Source organism: Cavia porcellus, unplaced genomic scaffold (assembly GCF_034190915.1).
Source record: "Cavia porcellus strain 051 isolate PalLab524CR breed Dunkin Hartley unplaced genomic scaffold, mCavPor4.1 scaffold_3, whole genome shotgun sequence".
NCBI classification, from domain to species: Eukaryota; Metazoa; Chordata; class Mammalia; order Rodentia; family Caviidae; genus Cavia; species Cavia porcellus.
Genome location: NW_026947486.1, coordinates 61237671 through 61263725, shown reverse-complemented (window position 1 = coordinate 61263725; position 26055 = coordinate 61237671). Strand labels below are relative to the sequence as shown.

Genomic DNA, 26055 nt, shown 5'->3' with positions numbered 1-26055 from the left:
TGTCAACTATCTAATTTCTTTAAACATAATGAGAGAATATTTACATAATTGAGAGGATATTTAGGGGGTAATGATGAAAATACATGCAAAAGGAGGAGGGATAGATTAAATGTAGAGAAAACAAAAAGTTATACAGGACAGAGGCAGTAGTTTTAATATATTATATAATTCTTTTGTCAGTAGCACTGTTATGATTTAGACCTTAAATACCCAAAGCTCATGTGTTGAAGGCACTATTGGGAGATGGTGGAAACTTTACCAGGTGGGATTTTTTTGAAGGAAGATCTCATTGGGGTGTTCTCTTGAAGGAAATACTGGAAACCTGGCTCTTTCCTCTTCCTAGCTCTCTGCTTCCCAGCTTTGCACAAGCACACCCTGCTACCGTGAAGTTCTGCTTCGTCCCAAGCCAAAAACAATGAAGTCAGTTGATCCATAGATTGAACCCTCTGAAGCCAGGAATCAAAATAAATCTTACCTCCTTTTAAATTGTGTATTTCAAGTGTTTTGTCACAGTGATGCAAAACTATCAAGCACATACTTGGTCAAAAGAAATGTCTACATAACCAAAATAATACTAAAACAATTGGGAAAGCAGATGTATTCTCTCATTTCTGGAACAAAATACCTGATGCCCAAAATTAAGGAAAAGAATGTTTATTGAGATCAGTTTGTGGAAGTTTCAGTCCATAATTGGCTGGCTCCAAGGCAGAGTGGCACATGGCAGAGGGCAACAGTTCCTGATGGCAGGGAAACAGCAAAGTCAACAACAGCAAAAGAAGAGGAGCACAAGAGCAAGTCATTTCCCTTCCCTTCTGGTGTATACAGGATGCTTACCCCAGGGTGGGTGTAGCACTCACACCTATAATCCCAGCATTAATTCTTGGGCCAAGAATTAATTACAAACTCTAGAATCCTGACTGCATGACTGCATGAGGCATTTGGAGGACATCCAGACAAAAACTATAATAGCAAGGTATTAAAAAAATAAAAATGTATGATCAGAACAGGTGGGGGTGTAAAATAGCTACACTTTCACACCCTATAGTGAGAAAACAGGGATTAAAACTCAGAAAATCAAGACACACTGATATAAGCACATTATTTAGACCTAGTTCCTAGTCATTTAAAAGAGTTAAACTGACTCTCTGTGAGTAAGATAATGATATAAGGATATTACTGTTTTCCACAGCAAGGTAGTATGAACTGAGTTATGTTCCCCAAAGTTAATATGTTGATGCCATAACCCCATATGTGATTCTATTCAGAGACAGGGCCTTAAAGGAGATAACAGAGGCCAAAAGTGTAGAGCCTTATTCTGACAGGATTGGTGTTTTATAATTGGAAGACACATCAAAAATCTCAATCCACTTGCACACAGAGAAGAGGTCATATGAAGATGGCACAGTGAGGTGGCCATCTAAAAGCCAAGAGAGGCCACGCCATAAACCAACCATGATGGCACCTTGTTTTTAAATGTATAGTCTTCAGATCTATGAAAAAATAAGTTTATTGTATAATTCATCCAATCTGTCTTATTTTGTCATGGTAACTCAAGCAGACTAATACACCAGTCCTGTAGAACTACTTGACTTTGTAACTACATGACTACTTGACTTATGCATATATAGCTTTGTTATTTTTAAAATTTGAGGGAAAATGATCTCAATCAAGACATCAAATATCCAATAATTACCAATCAAGTGTGAAGATAGAATAAAAGCATTTTCAGACATGCAAAATTTCAAAGTATTTACATCCTATACATCTTTTCTCGGAGACCCAAATGTTCTCCACCCAAATGAGTCCGTATATCGACACAGGAAGGCATACGATTCATGAAAACATCAGACTCAACATAAATGAGAGACTAAGAAATTTCCAATGTGATGACGAGGGAATCTTCTGGTTAATAACTAAACCTTTGATATAGAGAGCAGTATTCCATATTAGAACAGTAATGGAGAATTAACCAGGAACTGATAGATGACTACTGGGTTTGACTATATAGGATTAGTTATATCTCCACTAAAAAGGACTAAGGGTAACTTATTTATAGGTACATTAAAATGAAGCAAACTAAAAAATGAGGCAGTGATTAACTGCAAAGTGAACAAAAATTTATAGGAGAAGTATCAACAAATATATGCCAGTTACTATGCCACAAGTACTACTATGACTGCTTAATATTTTAATCTTCAGGGAAATTCAGGGAAATCATTTGAGGAAATTAAGGTGAGAACCTTGAAGAGGTTAGCCCTAGATAACCTCTGGAAAAATCAGGATTTGAAACCAGACTTTCCAGTGAGAGAGTCTATACTCTTAAGCAAGTCTCCTTCTAATATGCAAATTGTGAAAAATATTCTCATATACATAAATGCTGAATATTATTTAACAAAATACACTGTCACAACAGTATATTGGGAGAATATGGGAGCAGTGAGTCTATGTATAGGGTAGGAGGTATAAAACAACTGACTTCTATTGCACAAAGTCATGGCTGAGGTATAAAATTTTAAAACCAAGAAATAAAAACGTTATTTATAAATATGGAATTGATATTGTTGCCAGTCAATTGAGGCATTTTTTGCTCAATTCAGATTAAAAACATGAATCTGCAAAGTGCACCTCTACTAACAGTCCTGATACCACCAGATAATGCTGGATGCTGGATCATCACCTGCTGTTCACTGCAGTTGCCAGCTACCACTGTTTGGTATTAGCCTGTGCCAGACTGCACAGGTGGATTCAGCTGGAGGCTGGTGTCTGCTGCTGATCTTTAATGGCTGCTGGTCTCTGGAGCTCTTCCAAGCTAACTGTCTCTACTGTTTATTGCTTTTTCTTTTGAGATGACCACTCTGTTCTCATTACTCAGGATAATCCTGAATGGAAGTAGAGGACCTTCTGAACCGACACTACGCATTAGACAAGAAATACATCACAAGCAGGGTTCTGGGACAACCAAAGAGAGTCTTAACGCTGCCACACAGTGAGGTCAGTACACTAGAGGGAAGCCTTCTAGACTAACCAGAGAAGTATATGGGAAATGCTGCTTATGTAGCAGCTGTTAGCCTATGATTGGTCCAAGCACAGGTCTGTGATTGGTCCAAGTGGGTGCAGGGCTCCAGGACAGCCACAGTTGTCTTGAGGGCCATTGAATGAGGTGCAAGAGCAAATACAAGCTGTTTGATTGACACTTGTCATATCCCTGGGAAAAATTGGCAAGACTGATACAGGAAAGCTAACTGCGTTTATCACAGCTAATCGAAGCACTGGCAGGTTGGGGATGTTAACTATAGACCCGAATTCCTTCTTCCGTACTTAATCTTAGCCACTTTAGAGTATCCCCCTTCAAAGATGTGGCAATAGCAACTGAAATAGCTGGAGTGGAGGAGAAACAACAAAGCTAACAGTTCAGCTGCACTCATGTGGGAGCAGCCTGGAGAAGAGTGGATACTAAATAACCAGGGAGGACACCAAGGCAAGTCCCAGGGGAGAGTGAAGAGATGCAAGGGGGAGGGGCACACAATCTCTAAACCAGGCCGAATCAGAAAAATCAGGTAGGGAATTCTGTAGGGAAAGGTTTTTTGTTTGTTTGTTTGTTTTGTCTTTTTGAGACCAGGTCTCATTGTGCAGTTCAGGCTGGCCTTGAGGTCACTTTGTAGCCTAGCCTGGTCTCGAGCTCACAACAATCCTCCTGCCTCAGCCTCCTGAGTGCTGGGCTTACAGGCGTGAGCCACCACGCCCAGCAAGTTGAGGGACAGTCAGGAAAAGTTTGGCGGCTACAGTGAGGTTTCCGGTACATATGGAGTTAAACCCCTGCTAGAGAGAGTAGCTAAGAAAAATAAACAAAGCTGATAAGAAAGCCTGGCTCACTTCCTGCCAAGGCTCAATTCCCTTCTCCAACCATCTCCACTTAAACACAAACAAAATGAGGAAGGGGGCTATATTATTTTTTTAAAACTCAGTATATAAAATATACACTAACATTTAGATATTCTCACATGGTATATAAGTACATATTTTGTTATTTTTCTCACCACATTATACACTAAAATGTACTTGTATCTCTTTTTGCTCATTCTTGAATGTGGAGCTGTGCTGTAAATCTCACTAAATAAGCTCCTGGACAAGACAAAGGGACCACAGAATTGCTTGTCCAAAAATGTACATGTTTGAATGGGAAGGGAAACAAGGGAGGAAGGGTGGGGGGGACAAGAGAAAAAGAGAATTAAATAAATGGAAATAAAGCTTTTGTAAACATAGAGGGGAAGAGTGTTGAAGGAAGGGGAGGAGGATGGGGAAAAAGAGGCAGCAAATGATACCACCTACAGGTACAAATTCTTTATAACTAACGTGATCATTATGTATATCTAAAATGTACCAATTTTTTTTAAAATCCAAAAAACATATGTACATGTTGGCAATGGAAGGGTCAATGATCAAATAAGGGGTCTCAAAGCCCAAAACGGCCAATCAAGTTATAAAATCTCTCAAAGAGAATAGTCCTTTTCTTGCCATATAATAAAAGGGGCTGAGAACAAAGACCCCCAAGTTGAAGATCTGGATAGCTATCTATCTCCTTATTTCTCTTCCTTTCTCCAATAAAGTGATTTTTCCCACATTTCCCTTCCCTTTCCAATAATGTGATTTTCTTTTTTTCCTCTACTTATATCTCTAATTCTTTTATATTTTTTTCAGTACCAGAAATTGAACTCAAGACCTTATGCTTGCCAGGCAGGCACTTATGCCACTGAGCTACATCTCTGGCCCCTCTAATTCTTTTAATGATGTAGGCTTTTTTACGAACTCTAGAAGAAAATCTATCTTCAGAAGACATAACACTTCTCTTTCTCGATATCAGAAGAAATTAAAAGAATTAATGGCAATTGGAAAACAGAAATCTAGAGTTTAGGAAAGATGAAAGAATTTTCCACTAGATTTTTGTTATTATTGTCATTCTTATAAGCTTTATGATATGCTAGTTACGAAAATAATATTTTATAAACCAAGTTATGAAATTGGATGTAGAGTAAGACACAAATTCTGTGCAAAAGATATATAGAAACCTGAATGTCTATGCCCTTGCACCACCAAAAAAACTTACATGTTCTAGCTTTAGCCCTCAGTGTGACTGCATTCAGAGATGGACCCTCTAAGATAGTAATTTTTTTTTTATTTTTTGATACCGGCAATTGAACTCACAACCTAGTGCTTGCTAGGCAAGCGCTTGTGCCGCTGAGCTAAATCCCCAGGCCCCTTCTAAGAAAGTAATTAACATCAAATGGCATCACAGGAGCAATGGACTCATTATCTGATAGGATCAGTATCCTTTAAAAGAAGAGAACTTAAAGAGCTCATTATCTGTCTTTCTCCTTCCTTTCTTCCCCCAAAGAATCGAGGAACATGCATGTGAGAACACAGTAAGAAGGCAACCATAAAGAAAGTCCTTACTAGAAATTTTGGGCACCTTCATCTTGGACTTCCTGACCTCCTGAAAATAAATTTCTGTTGTTTAAGCCACCTACTCTATGATATTTTGTCATAACATCTTGAGCAGATTAAAAGAAGAACATTATTCTAAATAAAATACACCAGCCACAAAAGGATAAACACCATATGATTCCACCTATACGAGATACTCTGAGTAGCCAAATTCATAGAAATGAAAAATAGAATAAGGGTTACCAGGGAGAAGGAGGAAGGATGGAGTGTTATTGTTTAATAAGTACAAGTTTCAGTTTGGGAAAATAAAAAGTGTTCTGGAGGTGGATGGTGGTAATGGTTGTACAACAATGTGAATGTACTTAATGACACTGCACTGTACATCTAAAAATATTGAAAATGGTGTTGTGTGTATTTTACCATATAATTTTTAAATGTAGAGAAATATGCATTATAGTATTGATGAATAGCTATATTCTGTTTCAATGCTGTCCCCTCTCTACCAAAATTCTACCCATATTGGCTTCCAGTGCTCTGTCTTGCTTTTCTGGCCTACCCCTCACTGGTATTACCTCAGCTTTGGTTATCATCTAGAATTTGTAACTTCAGCTCACACCTTTCTTCTGAGCTCTAGAACTGTACTTTTCAAATGACCCCTGAGCATCTCCATTTTTAAATCTCTTAGTCACCCCAAACTCAAATAATTCAAATAAGAATTCATTGTTTTTCCCCCTCACAAATCTATTTCTTCTTTTTGAAAAAAAAAAAAAAAAGAGAACTTGAAGAGATATACTAATACTCCTCCCCCTTCATCTTCTACTCCAGATTACACTTTCAAGTACACTATACCATGTTGGGGAACTAATCAGTTCATGTGATTCTCAGAAATGGACATTTTTGTCCAAGAGGAACTGCATCTTCATCTTCAATGTTCCCTCACAGTGTGTATGACCCAGAAAGCTCGCTATACCCCTAACGCAAACAAATCCCTGATCCCTGAGTCTGGGGTTATATGAGAATAAGAATCTGGGGTCCTAAGGACAGAATCAAATATAGACTTGTCTATGACACCACTTGATTGTCTAAAACATCCAGGAATATTGTCTACTGATATCATGAAGTCCAAGCTTGTCCCTACAACTGGGCACAACAATCTCATGCTTTGAAGGGTCTCTTATCTCTCTCTCTCTCTTTCTCTCTCTGTCTCTCTCTCTCTCTGTCTCTCTCTCTCTCTGTCTGTCTCTCTCTCACACACACACACACGCACGCACACACGCACACGCACACACGTACACACACACACACACACACACACACACACACCTATTAAAGAACACATGGGTATTTATGTTGCACAGAATCTGCACTTTGACTAGCAGTGTTCATCTCTAGGAAAATGCTTCTCCACATCCGTTTCTCTGTGTCCTTTAAACAAAAGGGAGCTTTGTCCACTTTCCATAAGGATTCATGGATCATGCTAATGCTCACATAGGTGACAGACATTATTTTCAAGGTACAAAGAAGAAAGGGAAATTCAAACACTGGGAGATTTTGGGAAGGGAAAAATTCAGATAATTTACAAAAGGCTTCTTAAGTATATGAATGCAATGTATTTTACTTACTAAAGTACCTTATCTGAGTAGTGTCCAGTATCCATTTTCTTTTTAAACTTTATTTGTTTATTTATTTGGAGGTAATTCTACACTTGAAATTTCTTTCTCCTCAAATAGACCTGGTAACTTCTGACAAACATTATAAGACTGGATGGTAGAAGTTAAAGGTTTACAACAACAGTTTCACCTTAGTGTTATGTCATCACTAAATTTCATTTCTTCACACTCTAGCATTTGTATTAGTTATCTATAAAACTTATTGGCCTTTCTTCTGTTGTTTTTTTCTTAGAGTGCAGTGTTCCCACTTGCCAGGGGTAACTGAGGCATTAGAGGACTGGTCACTTTAATCCATGACAACAATCAGACTGAGTTTGCCTTGGACTTAGTTCTTTACTGTGGCTGTGAGAATAAGAAAAAAAAAAAAGCAGTGAACTGTTTTCTCACAGGACCAGTCTCTCCTGAGTGATCATCTTCAGCAAAACAACTCAAAAGTGATTTTCTGTAGCCAAAATTTCCTAACACAGGATGTTACAGTTCTACAGGATGTTGAGTGCCAGGAATTACTGTCTCACAATTCAAAGTAGAATTTATGTCTGGCTTAGGAATGGGAGATGGACTACACCATATTTCTCCCGACAGGCCTCTTCTTTCATCCTTAGGTTTCATGTAATTGCCTTTCTGAGTATATTTAAAATTTAAGACTCTCAGTTTTCTTATTCAGCATCAACTGAAGTAAGATTGCACTGTGGGAAATGAGGCCTTTTGGGGGAAAGAGACTCTATGATAACAGATGGTGAGCTCACAAGTCACAGAACTAATAACTATTGAATCTCAGAAGCCTCACTTTTCTGTAGATGATGTAATTGCTTTGGCAAGAGCTCTCTGAGTGCTGTGTTTTGTTTTGTTTATTTTGTCCTTTTGGTAGGCTAGGAGCTGGAACATGGCTTTACTTCTATATTGCCAAAACATTTTCTTGCTTATCTATATTTTCCAGTATATGGTTTCAGATGTAATAAAAATTAGTGTAATATTAGCAACAGCAGTATATGGAACCTGATGAACATTTTGCAATATGAAGTAACCCATGTTACTTTTGGTTCCAGGATGGATGAATGGGCAGATTTTTTGTAGGAGGAGGGGATCAGTATCGTGTAAAGCATTGTCATAGATATTCTTCTCTTGGAAACAGATTCTGAGATAAGTTTATTAGGAGATGTTCCTGGCATCAGCACTTGTGGAAGGAGATGGAATAATGAATAAAGGAGAAAATCAAATTTTGATGCACTGTCAATAGAATGCTTCAGCACACCATGCAGAGAACTGTGAAGATGAGATGAGGCTTTACAGTTTTCTCAATTGGAGTAAAAATCCTGGATCTCACACTTAGTATCAATGAGCTATTGCATGTGGGCCACCCTGAGAATAGGTTGTGGTCTTGAAGAAGGCAGCTCTCTTCAGCTGATCCAATCCCTGAAGGAGCCGATAGCCAACTGCTTTCAGATGGCAACATTACTGACAACTAAAATAGTAAATCCTTTATTGATAAAGGAACTTCATAGCAGGATGTCACCGTTTCCACCACACTTTCTCTTCTTGTTCATTGTAGATCAATTTTTCTGTATAAATTCTGGAACGAGAACCCTCACCTGGTCATATGGCCCAAATTATCATTTCTGATCACCACACCTCTCTCAAATTACAGTTTCTATATTTTTACTGATACCTATATGCTAATCTATGAACAATGCTTGTTTTTCCTTCCTAACTTTCTTATAAGGGATCTGTCTACCTGTTGAAGTCATATGTACTCATACAACAGTGGTAGATATCATGGGGGTTTTGCTCTACCTGATTGTCCAACTGTTGTGCCTTCCAATACTGCTTGTGCTTGATCCTGTACGTTAAATTTTCATCTGGTTTCTGGGCTTGACCAAATTTAACACTCGATGGATCTAATTGACACAGTTCATAGTAGGCAATTCTAGCTATATAGTTAATGGATATCTTATGGTCAGGCATACTATCTCTACCAAGATGCAGTAAGTCAGAACCTGTTTTTTAAATCTGTTATTCTCCATTGTCTGTGAGTTGGCTTTTCTCAAGAACTTTAGCTGGCTGAGTTGTGATTTTTCCCATAGGAACTTACCAAAAAATCCACATGGAATCTTTTGGCAATACAAATACCTCCAATACCATAAGATCTATTTTTTGCATGGGTCAGGTGTCAGGACTGCGTGAAACTCCATCCAGGACGATAAAGTCTTGTTTTCTTCTAGGCTTCACTCAAAGCTGGTGGAGGTTTTTTGGGATTTTGTTTGTTTTCTTGCTTGTTTCCCTTTGTTTGTTATTGTCGTCCAGTGTATAGGTCAAAACAGTAACTCCAGGTGTTAAATGAACTGCTTCCAGAATCCAAAGAAGTCTACCAGGCACTGAAATTTTTTTATGAAGAGGGTAACATTTTCCAGTTTATCTTTTATTCTTCTTTTTTCTTCCCCCGATGGTGCTATAGATCACACCCATGGCCTCACATTTGTTAAATTTGCACATTCTAACATTGAGTCCTGTACTTTACTTTGAATGGAGTCTCAGGCATTCTTCAGACCACTCAACCCTTAAAACTTACACTTTTTATGGTAAGCACCAGGAACTTTGTAAGGTTTATCTCCCTTCCTCTGTAGTGCATGTGCCGTGCTAATGCCCCAATGTACTTCTTCTGAGAGATGTTTGTATGATCCAGACATCTTAAGACTATATTATGACAGAAGATATGAGAATTAATAGATCCTTGAAGAGAAACTAATTTCATACTGCTGTCTATTCTATGTTAATTAGAACATTTTTTATCTTGATAAAAATGTTCCATCCTGATAAAGAGAATAAAGTGAACACTTTTCACAATGGCTGAGTACTAGGACTTTAAGCCGTGTTAATTTGTTCTAACAAAAAATACTGCATCTGGTATGGTTGCTGAAATTTTCCTACTAATTAGTTGAGTTTGAAAAAGCCTACTATCATCCACCAGGCTCTACCCACATTTTTCAGAGAGAAAGTCTGATTAATTAAATGAAAATATAATTGGGACCACACCCTCATATTCTTTAGATGTTTAAAAGGTGACACTAATTTCTATCTTCCTCCCTCTCAAGGATGTTTTAAAGTTCTCTGTTGACCATGGATGGGGATTACAGTTTCAGAAGCATTCACTTGGCATTCTTATCTATAAATAGCTCTGACTCAACAAGCCAATAAACTACAATGGGCTTTGCACCGAGCATCAACTATATCTATTTCAAGTATACATTGGGAGATCAAGAAAATAACAAGAATGGGTCTGTGAAATCAGTGGACCCATTGCAAACCAAACCTAGACTGGGATCTAATTTAATACCTGGCTCTTGTATCACCAAAACAAATCTGGGAGCTCTGATGACAGTTTGGGTATCTGGGTATAAATATCAACACATAACCAGAGTACACCTGGCCTCAAAATGTTCAGTCATTCCTGTCCCATTGAGGTGCAGTTTCCTGAGTCAATGAAAGAACCAGAGAAACATGTATTATTAGGTTCTTTACTTGGGTACTCAGCCTCTCCTCTCCTTCAAATAACATGTTTTAGATTTTTAAAAAACTAGTTTAGAACCAGAAGCTGGGTGAGAGATTGTGATTTTTTTGAAGCAACTTCCCTGTCATCCCAACCATCTTTAATTTCTTTTGATTGTGTAAGTTGTTAGCTACCTACCTACTTTACTGAGGACACTGTTATATTGAAGATCTGTATCCTATTTATCTTTCTACACACTTGAAGCATCATATCCTATTCACCATCTCTGGAGGTGTCTACAGTTTACACCTTCCTACTTATCACTATGACCCCTAGAGTGCATTACACTATCACTGTCCAGCTGCCTTCTGAGAGTTAAATGCAATCACCCTGCCTCTACTGTTTCAGAGTCATTGGTATTTCTATCATTAATCCTCTTTCCATAATATCCACTGTTACTCTGAGCCTTAGCTTGCAAAGGAGCATCACTACTGAACTTCTTAAGAGATATTAGTGCTCCTCTCATCACTATGTTCCTTATAGTTCTGGTAGTGTGCCCTTTGGGTACTTCTGCAGGATGTAGTCCTCTAGAGGACTTTTTAGCCTTAACTAATAAAATTATTCTATCATTCTCACTTGTCTGAGTCTTTAAGTTCTTCTTTCACCATTTGCTATGACAAGTCTGTCAGTTTATACCTCACTTAATGCAGGCTATTCTTTTTTCCATACTTTGAGGGGTCATCTTACTAGTGAGTTTGCATCATCTCCTGAAAGCCGCTGAGAGAGCATGCTCAAATTGATTCATTCTTTTGCACTCAATTTTATTATATTCCAACTCCCTGATCAAGCAAATCAGAACTCAGAATGCAGTCCAATGCTTGCTCCTTCAACAACTTCTAGTACCTGCTAGCTACATTAGGTTGTTTAGCTCCTTGGTACATTCCTTTTCCTTCTTTATCACATTCAGCACACTCTCAGCAAGGTTATGCTGTGGATTACGACTAGTTACAGGCTTAGTGGCCAGGACTGGACATGGGGGCAGATTCCAAGGGAAATGCATGTTATCTTCAGAGGGGAAGGGTTGTGAATTTTCAAGAAAAGTAAAGTGCTACCTCTTAATAGGGAGAAATTGAACATTTCTCAAAGATTTCATGGACTCTAGAGGTAGAAGATTATTAGAAACTTTCAAAAGTGTCAGAGTCTCATTCATAAAAGACTTGAATCGGTTGGACTTTTAACTATCTTTGAAACTAGCTTTCAACAGAGTCCTGGATCTCATCCTCAGGTTTCCCTAACTGTACCTGGAAAAGATGAAAGTTTCTTTGTACACTATGAATAAATCTTACTTTCATAGTTTTTAATTGTTGGTTAGTTTAATTAGATTTTTCATTACTTTTTTTAACAGTCAAACAAGGTAAACAATAATCACACAATTCCTTGGCCTTCGTTTATTTAATATTTCCCTCATGTTTCTCAAGATTGTGATACGTGGTACTAGTCACCACATTCCTTACTATCAGTGTGCCATCTCAGTAAACCATCAGAGGACACTCTAATAATTCTGCCTCCTTATTCCAAAAGCCTGTCTACATTACCCACCACCAGTGATGGAGTCTTCATTGCCAACTGGCCGGCAGGTGATCCATCTCAAAATTTCATCATAATGTTTGTTTTCCTGTACCAACTCTTGTCGATTGGCTTCCCATGGAACAGACTCAGAGACAGAGTTCAGTATGAAGAACTTTTATTAGAGAATACACTTGGGATCAACACCTGTGGAATGGAAGAAAATGAAGCAGGATTGGCAGAGGGACAGACTAAGCTATCTTAATTTGGAGCAAGAAGGCCATATCCGTAAGTCATAGGACACAAAATACAAGCAGGAAGGAGTGCAACTTTGAAGGAGGCATCTGTCTCCTGAGGCACTTCCTAAAGAAGGCTCACAGATGAAGCCTATCTACTGGCAGCACTCCTAGCAACTGAATAATATATTATTTATTCCTGAAAGAATACCAGAAGTGCACATGGCAGAAACTACTACAATGCAGTATCTTTTCTTTACAGTAGAAAGCTATCATCAAATGCTAGAATTGAGGTTTTATTTTTATACTAACTATAGTATTTAAATCCTTAAACATTTATAGCTTTATTTCAAATTTGAAGTGAAATCTTCCAAATATTGGAGCTTAAGTATGTGAGTCTCCACTTAGCCTTTTGGTGTAGGCCCCTCCAGTACTATTCACAGGACTGCTTATCAAATAATGCAAGAATTCCCTATTCCGAAAATGTCAAAAAGAAACATGAGTTTTGAAATTCCCCATCAGTCTGAAAGCTATACAAACTATTTAGGTTTGCAGAGTATGAACCTGTTATACAGATTATTTAAATAAATACGTTTTTGTCTTTTTGAGACAGGGTCTTGCTCTGCAGTTCAGACTGGCCTTGAGCTCACTATCTCGAACTCCCAACAATCCTCCTGCCTCAGCCTCCTGAGTGTTGGGATTACAGGCATGAGCCACCACACCCGGTGTAAATACATACTTTTTCATAAAACATATTTTATATACTTTAGTAGCCTAGTTTTCCAACTTAAAATTATATCCTGAATTTTTCCACATAAATTAACATAGATGTCCATCAACATTTTCAATGATACTTAGGTCCTCTATCCTTTTTCACCTTTCATAATAATTGAAAGATGCACAGCTTTTTACAAGCCAATTATTTATATACTTTCTAAAAATAAATCTCTACAAATTAAATTATCAGGTCAAAGGTCATGCACACGTTAAAGGGTTTCAAAACCTCTATCTGAATAGACCTCACACCTTGTATGATCCTCACCTCACAGTTTGAGAGTTCTCCTCCTCCCATATCCTCACCAACCCCACAGGATGGGAGACAAGTGGGTCTTCTCTTCTGTGGATCCCAACAGCACTCTATAGTTCCATAAATAGTCCCTCCTGCCAACCTGTGTGCTTTCTTCCACTATAGTTTCTTATTTCAAAACATAACTCTTACTTACTACATAGGCACTAGAGCTAACCAAGAAAGAGAATGTGTTCCTATCATGTGCCCTCAGGACCCTAAGATAAAAATAACCCTTTCTTTATGTTCTTGTAATAAGTTGTAGTGGAATAGATCTCTTGCTTCCTTCCTGTCCCTACCATTCCCAGCCACCAGCAAAATTCCAATGCCTTGCCTCATCTCCTGCCAAGTCTATATTAGTTAACTCTCTAACTGGATTTTCAATCTGCAGTCCCCATTCCTGTCCCCACTCCAACTCAGACCCATCCTGCGCAAAAAAGCAACCATATTGTTTTTCTTTCATCCTGTCATTCCTCTGGTCGTGAAAGGCCTTGTCATCTCCCAGAGGCAAATGAAGGTAATATTCAAACACCCCAGTTCAGCAACTGGAAGTGCTCCAAAAAAGGGAGAACAGGACTCCCCTTAAACACTGACTCCACCCACATCCCCCTGCTCTCCTCTCCAGGCTCTCTACTCCAGGCAGACCAGACTTCTCTCTGCAGCAAAACTCCTACTTCTGTGCCTTTCTCACATCATTGTTCCTCTTTGAATGCTCTTCTGAGCTCCTCTGTGTAACTTTCCCTGAGCACCTTTATGTGCAGTGGTTTCTGGTGCCTTGAAGCACCTTTGGGAACCATCTGGGGACGACTGGAGGCCCCTGACTTTGTACTTTTTGTGTCCATGTAGCCTGACTTTTCAAACTGATTGCAAAACTCAAGGACAAGGACAATGTATTTTTGTTTCAGCTTAAAACACACAACTTTATTGATGACATAAATATAAAATCTAAAATGTATAAACATAAGTCCACACAAAGGACCAAAGATTACCTTGCTTATGAAGAATCAGGTCAGTTTTGCTCATGAAGCATACTAAAAATATCTCAATCCAGACAAGATAAATATTGACATGTATATTTAGTACAAGTTTGAATTCATCTGCTGTTCATAAAATGGTTCATTTATGGACCATCATACATTAACATCAGTTTTGATGTTATAATGCAGTTTACAATGTGTACCACTTGCAGGCTGCAAAACCAAAATATTATTCACATTTATTAAGGAACATAAAATTAATCAGAGTTTATTTATTAATATCTCAACCCTTTCTTTCACTTCTGGGTCACTGCATTCTGCTGCTAAGGCTCGAAGTTTCTTAGCACAGGCTTTAGGTCTTTGAAATAGGAAATAAAGGGAATTTTTACTGAATTTGTCCTGGGTAAATGCTTTTGCTCTTCTTTTAAAATGGTAATTTATATTCTCAAATAATGAGAGCGCATTAAGAATATTTTCTTTTGTCTCTTTCTTGCTAAAAATGTTAATCAGAGATGTTGGTGCATTGGCAATGAGCAAATCTTTTGTCATAGATGGATTTTTAGAGAAATTCACAAGCATGCCCAAAACATGGTCTTTAGTTTCTCCACTTCCCACTGTTAACAAACGAAGAAATTCTGAAATGTAATTTGTAACCATATGTTGATATTCACTAGTTATAGTCAGGTGTCTTATCAATCTTAGTCCAGCCAGTTGCACATTTGAGTTCAAAGGATAGGTGACAGTATCTTCACATACTTGGTTTAAGTATGTCTTAACCTTTCTATGGTTTTCAGCAGCCACTGAGATGTTATTCAGGGCATTTAAAGCTTTCTGCCTAACACTTGGATAGGGATTATTCAGCAAACTTTCAATAACTGAGATTCCACCTACATTACGGACAACTTCATGGGAATAAGGATAATCAATACTGTTGTATAGAGCATTATTCGCTATTTCATGAACAGAAGGATCTTCTGTCATTTCAATCATGCAAATGAGTTTTTCAAGATCTCTTGGATCCATATTAGCTTCATGTTTACAACGACAGGACCAGGGCCGAACTTCCTCCCCAGCCCTGTTCTGCTGTCTGAACTCATCTTCAGTAGGGAAACTGGCCTCATTTTGGTGCGTAAACTTCGTTTCCGACCAGATCATGGCTCCATCCCATGAGCCCATTCCTGCTCCAGGGACCATGGATGGATATGTACCACTTGACTGTGCTGACTTCCGAGCTTTAGGCTTAGGTGTAGATTTGTCCTCACTTCTGCTTTCTTTCCCAGTACAGAACCAAGACCTTATATCAATTCCATCAACAGCCTCGAACTTATCCTTGATGCTTGCCTTATCTCCAACAACATGCTCAAAATTAATGTCTTTTCCACTCTTGGATCTGAACTCGTTACTGTTTTCACTCTCAGCCCAAAACAAGGACCTTAAACTGATCTCCTCAATATCAGGGCTAGATGCTTCACTTAGCTCTTCCTCATCTACATCCCTAGCAAAAGCCCACGACCGTACGGCCCCAAGCCCAGACTCCTTAGAGGTCACTTCTCCATCCCAGGACCAAGACCCCATGATGGCATCAGTCTCAGGCTCAGCTCCAGCCTCAGCCTCAGCTCCAGCCCCAGCCTCAGCTCCAGCCCCAGCCCCAGCCTCAGCTCCAGCCCCAGCCCCAGCCTCAGCTCCAGCCCCAGCCTCAGCTCCAGCCCCAGCCTCAGCTCCAGCCCCAGCCCCAGCCCCAGCCTCAGCTCCAGCCCCAGCCTCAGCTCCGGACTCAACCTCAGCTCCAGCCTCAGTCTCAGTCTCAGCTCCAGCCTTAGCCCCAGTCCCAGCTCCAACCACAGCATCAGCCTCAGTCCCAGCTCTAGCCTCACCTCTAGCCTCAGCCTCAGCCTCAGCTCCAGCTTCACCCTCAATTGCAGCTCCAGTCTCAGTTCCAGACTCAGCCTTCACGCAGGAACCCACACAAGCTACTTCCTCAGATCTGATCCAGGACGCAACACTAGCCTTGTTCTCATCTCTCAGCTCAGAGCTAGTGATGGTCTCTTCCTTAGGCTCTGATGTGGATTCAATATTGGCCTCGTCCTTGCCATCAGGCTTGGACACAATACCAACCTCTTCCCCTGTCCAGCACCAAGACCCTATAAAGGCCTCACTACCAGGCGCAAACCAAAATCCTTCATTGGCTTCCACCTCAGCACTGACCAGGAAATTTCCACTGGCCTGTTCCTCAGAACCCAACCTAGACCCTCCACCAGCCTCATTCCCAGGCCTAGACACAGCCCAGGATATTCCACTGGTCTGGTCCCCAGCACCAGACCAGGCACTTCTTCCATGGGCTTGATCCTCTAATCCAGATTTGGAGCAACCAACAGCCTGATCCCCAGGCCCAACCCAAGACCCTCCACTGACCTGACTCCCAGTGCCAGCCCAAGATGTAGCACTGGACTGGCCTGTGGGATCCGTTCTAGATGCTCCAATAATATGGACACCAGTTCCAGCCCAGGAACCTCCTCCACTGGACTGATTCTCAGACCCTGGTCTGGACCCACCACTAGCTTGGTTCCCAACACCAGTCCAGAACCCTGTTCCAATGGCCTGATTCCCAAATCCAGGCTTGGAACAGCCACCAGCCTGATCGCCAGCTACAGCCCAGGATACTCCACTGATCTGACTCCCAGTGCCAGCCCAGGACCCACCACTAGCCTGATTCATGGGCCCTGGCCTAGAAACTCCAACATTCTGACCACCAGCCACACTCCAAGACCCTCCCACACTGGTCTGACTGCCAGTATAAGCACAGAACCATCCACTGGCCTGGTCTGCTCTGGCAGGCCAGGAATCTCCACTGGACTGCTCCCTGGAGCCTAGACTAGTTCCAGACTGGTTCTCAGCAGCATTAGTCCAGCATCCTCTTCCACTAGTCTGATCCTCGAACATAGGTTTTGCCCCACCACCAGCAAGGTCCCCAGGACTAGCCTGAGATTTTCCATTGGCCTGGTCCACAACCCTAACCAAACACCTTCCACTGATTTGATCTCCAGACTCTGCCCATGATCTTCCACCGGACTGATTCTCAGGCCCTGACTTGGATACTCCACCAGCTTGGCCAAAAGCTCCAGCCCAAGAGCCTTCATCACTGGCCTGAGTTTTAAAACTAGCCTTGGATGCACCATCAGAATGATCACCAGTTCCAGGCCAGGATCCTCCTGTGGCCAAGTTCCTAGTGCCAGCCCAGGATACACCACTGGACTGGTCTTCAGATCCTGGTGTAGACCCACCACTAGCCTGTTCTACAGAGCCAGCCCAAGATGCACCACTAGACTGGTCTAAAGGCTCAAGCTTTGACCCTCTATTGGCTTGGTCTGCAGTGTCAGCCCAAGGCCTTCCACTCGACTGATTCTCAGGTGCTCTACTGGCCTGACCACAAGCCCCAACCCAGGACCTTTTCTCACTGGCCTGATCCTCAAATCCAGGTTTGGACTCGCTGCCAGATTGATCACCAGTCACAATCCAGGATCCTGCATTAGCTTGGTCCACAGCCCCAGTCCAGTACCCAATACTAACTATATTTCCAGCCCCAGCCCAAGACACCCCACTAGCCTGGTTTTCAGCCACAGTCCAGGAACCTCCACTAGCCTGGTCCACAACCCAGGATAGTCCAGTGGCCTGGACTCCAGGCCAAGATACTTCACTAACCTGACCCACAGCCCAAGGCCCTCCAAAGGCCTGGTTCCCAGAGACAACCCAAGAGGCCCCACTGACCTGGTTCTCAGTCCCAGTCCAGGATCCTCCAATGGCTTTGTTCTCAGCCTGTACCCAGGAACCCCCAACCTTGTCCCCAGCCCACGATGCCTCACTAACCTGACTTGCAGCCCAGAGCCCTCCACTGGCCTGGTCACCAGCTCCCACCCAGGACCCAAGAGCAACCTCATTCTCAGCCCTAGCCCCAGTCCAGGACTTAATAGTGGTCTCATCACAAGTCACAGCCCAAGAACTAACAATACCACTCTTGTCACCAGTCCCACTCCAAGACCCAATACTAGTTGTATTTTCATCATCGGGCCAAGACACACTATTCTCCCAGTCTCCATCCATGGCCTGAAACCTAAATTTGATCCACCGCTCAGCAGCAATCCAATCCTCAACACCAATCCCATTCCAATAATAATCATGAATGTTAGGCTGAGTTTTTCTACAGGCTTGAGCATCTGGCCCTCCCTCAATCTCTGAAGCAGGTATAGCCTCAGCCTCACATTCAGCCTCAGGCTTTGGACAAACCTTATCTTCTGCTGTAGCTTCTGACTCAGATCTGGACATAGTCTTGTCCATTACCCCAAGCAAGGCCTCATTCTGGGAACTGACCGGCCCCTGGGGTTGAGCAGAGACTTTTGTACCTTTCTGGGGCCCTGTTCTAGGCACAGCACTAGAACTGCCTCTGATCTTATTCCTGGCACCAAGTAAGGCCTCATTCTGAGAACTTGTCAGAGCCTGGGGCTGAGAAGAGTTCACTATACCTGCTTCAGCCTCTGCCTTAATCACAACATTGGGACTTCCCCTGACCTTATTCCTGGCACCAAGCAAGGTCTCACCAACAACAGTCTGAGACTGGGAAGAGCCCACTGTACCTGCTCCAACCTCTGCCTTAGGCACATTACAATTAATCCTGACTTTACTCCTGGCACCAAGCAAGATCTCATCCTGGGAATTGGCCACAGTCTGAGACTGGAAAGAGTCTGTCGTACCTGTCCCAACCTCTGGCTTGGACATAGCACTGGAGTTGCCCTTGACCTTAGTCCTAGCACCAGACAAGGCCTCACCCTGAGAACTGGTTACAGTCTGGGATTGGGAAGAGCCTATTGTAGCTGCCCCAGTCTCTGCTTTAGGCACAACATTGCGACTGCCCCTGGACTTATTTTTGGCTGCAGTCAAGGTCTCACTCTGGGAACTGACAGCAGCTTGGGGCTGGGTACAGTCTGCTGTAGCTGTCCCAGACTCTGCCTTAGGCACAACATTGGGATGGCTCTTGAACTTACTCCTGGTACCAGGCAAAATATCACCCTGGGAATTGACCACAGCCTGGTGCTGACCACAAGTCCTATTAGACCCTGCTTTAGAAATGGCATTAGAATCAACCCTACCATCAATCCTGGAATCAGGCAAGGCCTCGGCTTGGGTCTTGGTCCCAGCTTGTGAACAGGTTTTCATGTCTGGCCCAGCTCCTGCCTTACACTTGGCTTTGGCTTTGCCCCTAGCTTTACCTTTAGTGTTAAGTAAGGCTTCGCTTTGGTTCTGGGCCGTAGTTTGGCCTCCTTCCTTAATCATGGTGTTAACAGTTCCTTTAGTCTTAATTCTACCATCAGGCAAGACATCACTCTGGACATTGCCCAGAGGCTGAGCCTGAGTCCAGGACAACATGTCTATCCCAGCTCCTGCCTTCACCATGACATTGGAAATGCTTCTGGTCTTATGGCTATTATCAGGCAAGGCTTCAGTTTGCAAATTGGTCTTCATGTTTGCCATGGGACCTGCTTTAACCGTGGCACTGGGATTGCCTCTACCCTTAACCCTGGTATCAGGCTGAGACTCAGACTGAGCACAATCTACAGTTTGAATCTGAGCAGCAGCCTGTATGAAAGCTCCAGTAACTGCCTTAGATACGACACTGGTATTTTCCCTACCATCAACCCTGGCACCCGGCATTGCCTCAGCCTGTTTCTTGGCCACAGTCTGAGGCTGTATTATACAAGTCCTCACATTTGTTCCCACCTCTGCCTTACATGTGGTGGTGATACTATCCACCATATCAACCCTTGTCCCAGGCATGACCTCAGCTTGGGTCTTCACGACAATTTGAGATTGAGGTGACGCTCTTGTATCAACCTTAGATCCTGCCTTAGGCACAGTTTTGAAATTTCCCTTGTCCTGAACCTCAGCACCAGGCATGTCATCATTTTGGATCTTGGCCACAGCCTGCGACTGTGCACAGGACATCACATCCATGCCAACCACTGCCCTGGACACACCATTAGCATCTTCCCTTGCATCAACTGTGGTACCAAGCCTACCATCAGATTGAGTTGTAACCACACTCACAGTCTCTTCCAGGGCTCTTGTCTTGCCTTCAACCACAATTCCAGTCTTGTTCATGGTCCCAATCTTGACCACTTCTTTGGTCACTGCCAAAACCTCACTCTGTGTTACCATTACTCTGTTAATCTCTGTCTCTTTTTCAGCCATTGTACAAGTTTCAGCTTTGGTCTGAGTCATTGCTTCTTTTCTGGCCTCTGTCCTGGAGACCAGTGCCCAAGCTTTAGCCTTGGTCTGGGTCACTGCCTCTTTCTTGACTATTTCCCCAGCCTCAGCATCAGTTTGAGTCATTGCCTCTTTCATGATCACTTCCCTGGTTTTGACATTGGCCTCCGTCAGAGTCACTGCATCTATCATGACCAGTGTTCTAGCCACTGATTTGACCTCAGATTGAATGTCTTTCTTTTCCCCAATCATTGCCTTGGACTGACAATTGGCTTTGGACCTCTCTATAGCAGTAACCTTGGTCTCTACTTCAGCCCCAGGCTCATTTCCTTCACTTTCTGTTCCAGTCTTGCCCTTGGGTCTAGTCTCAATCTCTACCCCAGCCATGGCTTCACTCATGGCCAAGGTCTGGTTCTGCACCCCAACCACAGTCTCCATCTTGACTCTGGACTCATTTCTGGCAAATCTCGTCACACTCTGAGCTCTTCCTTTGGTTAATCTGTAAAGGTAATAGCATGTGCCAGCCCAGATTGCCAGTCCTGCAGTAGCCCAGCACACTTCCTGAACACGGCCCATGTAATCACTCCTGGTGAAGGCAACTAAAGTACAGGGGGCTTGCTTCAGCTGGGGAAAGAGGGTGCTAGGCTTTGGTGTAGATCTATGAGGGTGCTGGTCTTCAGTCACTCAAAGGCCACTACAGCTGCCACTGGAAATGGATCTAGAATTGGAAGAAGGAAATGAACAAAAATTTCTCTTCTAAATCTGCTATATCATAGATAGATAAACAGAAATAGAAAAAAGTAGCAAAGGTGCATCATGGGAGAAGAGAGTGATTAGTGAGCTTTCTATCCCTTATTTCATCGTCTCCCTCACCTTCCCCAACGCCCCTAACTTTTCCCGTAACTTGGTGCACTTTTATACACCAAGTGAACAGTGATAAGGATGGTGGGAAAGCTGGCATTGATAAGAGAAACCAAGAAGACCTCAGATTTTGATTTTTGCTGGACCTTCTCTGATCACTATTACTTGTATTGGTTTCAACTCTCATACCAACCTGCAATGATTCAAAGAAGTTCTCTCCTTTTTCCTTCTCTTGCTGAGTGATAATATATACTTTAAAGTAGACATGTAAATTCATGAGATTTCTGAACCTAGAGACAGACAAAGGGACAGGTAAGAAGAGAGAAGAGATACATTATTAACAGTTTCTTTACTCCCTGTCCTCCCCCAGTACACCAGATACTGTCACACTCACTTCACTGTATCATAAATAAACTTGAAAGTCTGTAGTCAGTGGCAGAGATGATGGGAAAGGTGTCTGTAAAGGTTGAGGCTCAGTGTCCTCCAGACTGGTCACTGGCCCTTACTAGATACACACTGCTGTGCTCACTTCAGCAGCACACATACTAAAAAAATTGGATATACACTTATTACCTATCCTAGAGGTTTGCTCAAGAAGTCCTCACCATCTTACCAGTCTATACTGATCAGAGACACTTTTCTCATTTTTTTCTTTGCTTCCAGTGACCTCAAGTTCTGCTGCAGAATGGACAAGTAGACAAATTGGAAGTTAAGAAAACTGAGTCCTCAGTAGACTAGACAAGTACCCTAATCCCTGCCCTGATATCTGCCTTTCTAGGGTCCAGGTCCAGTGTACTATTGTGTCTCATCCTGTGATTTCCTCCTCAAATTTTCTGTAATATCCTACTCCTTCCTTCTCCTAATATTCCTACCATTTGCTGCCTGTAATCAATAGGGAATATGTCAGTATTGTTGAAACCTAGAAGACTGTTTAAGCAGCAGAAGTGCCCTCCACTGAGATCTTCTCAAGCCTCAAGCATGTGATTAGCCCACTCTCTCTTCTCATCCTCAGATATTGCCCACCTTCACAACTTCCATAGTTCCAGGCCAGTCTCCCCCTCTTCCAGTGGTAAACAGGTCTACTGAAACACCATGAAAAGATCTAGGAAAACACACAAAAAGAGGTGAGAATGAATGCTGAGTGGCTGTCATATCCTAATCTAATACATAGGTCCTTACACACGCCTTTATGGATTTGGAGACCCATCACTAGCAGGGCTTCTTTACGACCAAAATGGGCAGGGTAGAAAAAGAAGAAAAGAAAAATGAACAAGGAGGCCAATTATTTTAAAACCACCTGTGGAGTCCTAAGAATTTCCTCCACCCAAAAAGTCCACCATTTTCTTCACCAGGATGGTTAGGTAAGTGGGAGTTATCTCAAAAGCTGGAGGCAGCAGAAGAACTGGAAGCTTCTAGAACCTGTAACTGTAGAGTCATAGCCTACAGCCATCTGCTTATCCCTAGATCCATTTGTAGGAGTCTTTAGCAGAGAAGACACAGTACAGGAGAGGACTTTTGCTACTACAAAATCATTATCCTTCAGCTCAAAGGTAATCTCAAAAAAGGTAATATTTGATTGCAAAAATATAATTTGCATTTTGTCAATATTATCTGAAGTACAAATAGAATCATCAGATGAAAAGTTTTCTACAGATGATTTTCTTTCTTGATTTTCAAGATACAATTTAAGTTTAAAGTCTGAAGCTTGGTGAGGAAACATAGCTTCGGAGAAATTCCCTGGCTAGCCCCCTCCATAGCACAATCAGATATCACTGCCTGAATTCATATAGAACTTCAGCGATTCAGTGTCCATGCTCAACTAACCTTCATAGATCCTGTGCAGTTTTCTCTTCTCCTTCTGGCCTCATCTCGGTGCTACACCAAACTATTGTCCAAAAAAACAGGAGAGTAAAGATAAGTGCTTAGACCAACACCCAAGCCCCAGATTCCAAAATTCGCTTTAAGGGGTTCACAAACCCGATTGTCAAATGCCTCTCCCCTCCTTGTGAGACACCATCCCTACCAACCCTGCCGTCCAGTCACTATGGCCCACCATTTTTTCTGCAAACGCCACCGTGGCGCGTCCCTTCCTCTCAAAGGAGCAGGACGCTAGCCGACATGTGCAGTGATTAGAGTGAGAGGATGGACATCTCAATCTCTGTTTCCCTCTTAATATAGTTTCGCCACCAGCAGCCCTGTCAAAGCCCACGGTTCTACTGCACAGATTTAGCTGAGGGCTAGGGAATCAGAATGAGAGGCCAAGGCTCCTTGAACTTAAGCTAGCATAGACGCTCCCCCCACGCTCCGTCTTCATGCTACCTCAGGGTGGGCAAGCTGCTGCCGCCTGACCTCGTCGCGCAGGCCCTCGGGCCCTTACCTGCTCCGCTTTCCAGGCCCAATGCCAGCCCGCCGTGCGCAGGGCGGCAGGGAGCTGGTAGCTAGACTAAAGTGACGACTGCACCGAAGGCTGCGTCGCTCTGCAGCTCGGGGTCACGTGAGGCCCGCGCGTCATCGTTAGCCCTCCTCCCCACAGCCTCCCACCTACCCTCAGGCTGTCAACATGATGGCCCCCTCCGCCGTCCTCTCACACAAGACCTCCCTTTCACAGGTCCGTACGCGATACCCCAGTGCGCACCTCTCTGTCACTCATCCCAGTCTTCTCCAATCTGAGAGCCCACAAGTGGCATCACTGCCTTGCGGTTGGAGTTTACTGGTCTCTGGTTACCAGGGAGGCCCTGTTTCCCCCACCCACTCCCAGGCCTTGGCTGTAGTCTTCTCTGCATCTATGAGGAATCCTTTCTCTTAAACTTCAAAAGCAATGCTCCCTACTCACACCAAACAACCTGCCCTCCCTTAGTATGGAACCAACACCCAATTGACTGGGAAAGGAAATGTCCCAAAGGAAAGCAGAGAAAGCAAGTAGAACCTTAAACTTTCTTTTATGTGTTCTTTTTATTTTTTTTCCCACTTTTTTGTTGTTTTGTTTTGTTTTGGTAATGGGAAAATGCAGTAAAGTCATTTTCACTTGACATAAAAAAATTCAGGTTGTAAAAATAATAAAAGGCTCATTTGCTTACATTATTTTTGCCATCTAAAAATGTTTTATAGTTGCTATAAACTATTTCACAGCTTTCAAAACAGACTAGTAATTACTGGCATATTAATACAAAACCAGCATTTTTTCAATGTTATTTATAAGTTAAGCTTCAGAAAGACATTCAGATTTCTAATCATGGCAGTGTTACAAAAATAATTTATACCCTTTGGAAGTTCTGGCTGAACTTACAGTCCCGGTCAGCTGCCTTTGGACTTTAATGATGACTTCAAGATGATTTAAAGAAGACTCAACTCCTGATGAACCCAGTCTTGCCTTACAAATTACTGCCTTCACAAATTAACCTATTTTCTACTCAGGGGCCTTTATTTGAATTTTACATGAGGGTGCAATCAAATCTATCTCACCACATACATACCAGAACCAACTGCTATCACATGGATGGAAAGACTTGGAGTACTACTGCCTCATAAAGAAGGATAAACTTGAGTCATTTGGAGGGAAATGTATGCAACTTGAGGCCACAATTTTAAGTGAAACAAATCAGACCCACAAGCTTCAATATTATGAGGTTTCTCTTAAATACGAAACCTAAAATAAAAGTAGAGAACAAAATAAAAGGTAATAGGAACCAGGGAGATAGATCTTTTATAAAAGGGAACAAGACCAAGAAATGGAAGGAGGTGGCAAGAAGTCAGGAAATGGGGATGAAAGGAGAATTAAGATGTATTATGCACATGTACCAATTTTCCACAATGAATGTAATCATTCTGTACTGCAAGCATGTATTGATAATAATTTTTAAAGAAAAAGAGGTTTAACAGGTGGAATTTTTATTATATCTTGGCTCTGGTAAGATCTCTCTGGTATCTGGCATTCATATGCTATTTGTCACCATAGTCTTCACATTTCCCAGTGGTAAAAATGAGTCTGTGGATGAATGTGAATCGCTGCAACACCCCCTGATGTTCATTTCCCCCTCACAAGTAGGAGGACAGAAAACAAACAAGAAAAAAAAAAAGAAAGAAGCAAACAATCACCAGGAGAAAGAGTGTTTTTCACTCCCTGCCTTCCTTACAAATTTCTTGCACCACCCCCACAATCTCCTCGGGATGATCCCAGAACCCAGGGACATTTTGCAGAAGTTAGTCCCCAGACATCCACCTGTCCCTGTCTGGGAATCAGACTTAACACAGACCACCCAGGCAGCCTCTTTTTTAGAATGTTTAGCATCAAAGGCAAGCTGGAGACGACCTCTACCACTGGCCCTTGTGGAGGAGGCCCTCTCTGGAAGGCAGCCAGAGAACCCTTAAGGCCATGACTTTTCAGCATTTATATTTGTTTTTTCTACCACGGGAAAAGATTGATGGATTAAGACAAGGATTACATAAATTTTAAAACTTCGATATTGTTCAAATAAAAAAAGCATAAGCATTGAATATC

General features: G+C 42.1%; 1 protein-coding gene across 2 annotated transcripts; it reads right to left on the bottom strand.

The window, feature by feature from the left end:
- Window positions 1-14357: 14357 nt before the first annotated feature.
- On the bottom strand, window positions 14358-24182 carry Armcx4 (armadillo repeat containing X-linked 4). 2 transcript variants are annotated; one of them, XM_063246189.1, is made up of 5 exons: window positions 24103-24182; window positions 23382-23442; window positions 22581-22659; window positions 21751-21847; window positions 14358-21414 (listed from the first exon to the last, which is right to left on the bottom strand). In XM_063246189.1, exon 5 carries the CDS (start codon window positions 21270-21272, stop codon window positions 14703-14705), a length of 6570 nt encoding a protein of 2189 aa, XP_063102259.1. In that variant the 5' UTR covers window positions 21273-21414; window positions 21751-21847; window positions 22581-22659; window positions 23382-23442; window positions 24103-24182; the 3' UTR covers window positions 14358-14702. The 2 variants fall into 2 exon arrangements, with proteins under 2 accessions (XP_063102259.1, XP_063102258.1); XM_063246188.1 differs by lacking the exon at window positions 24103-24182 and adding an exon at window positions 23935-24087.
- Window positions 24183-26055: the final 1873 nt, after the last annotated feature.

Excerpts from the sequence above, each read along its gene's own strand:
- Armcx4 (XM_063246189.1), bottom strand. The coding sequence starts at position 21,272 with ATGGGCCGTGTTCAGGAAGTGTGCTGGGCTACTGCAGGACTGGCAATC.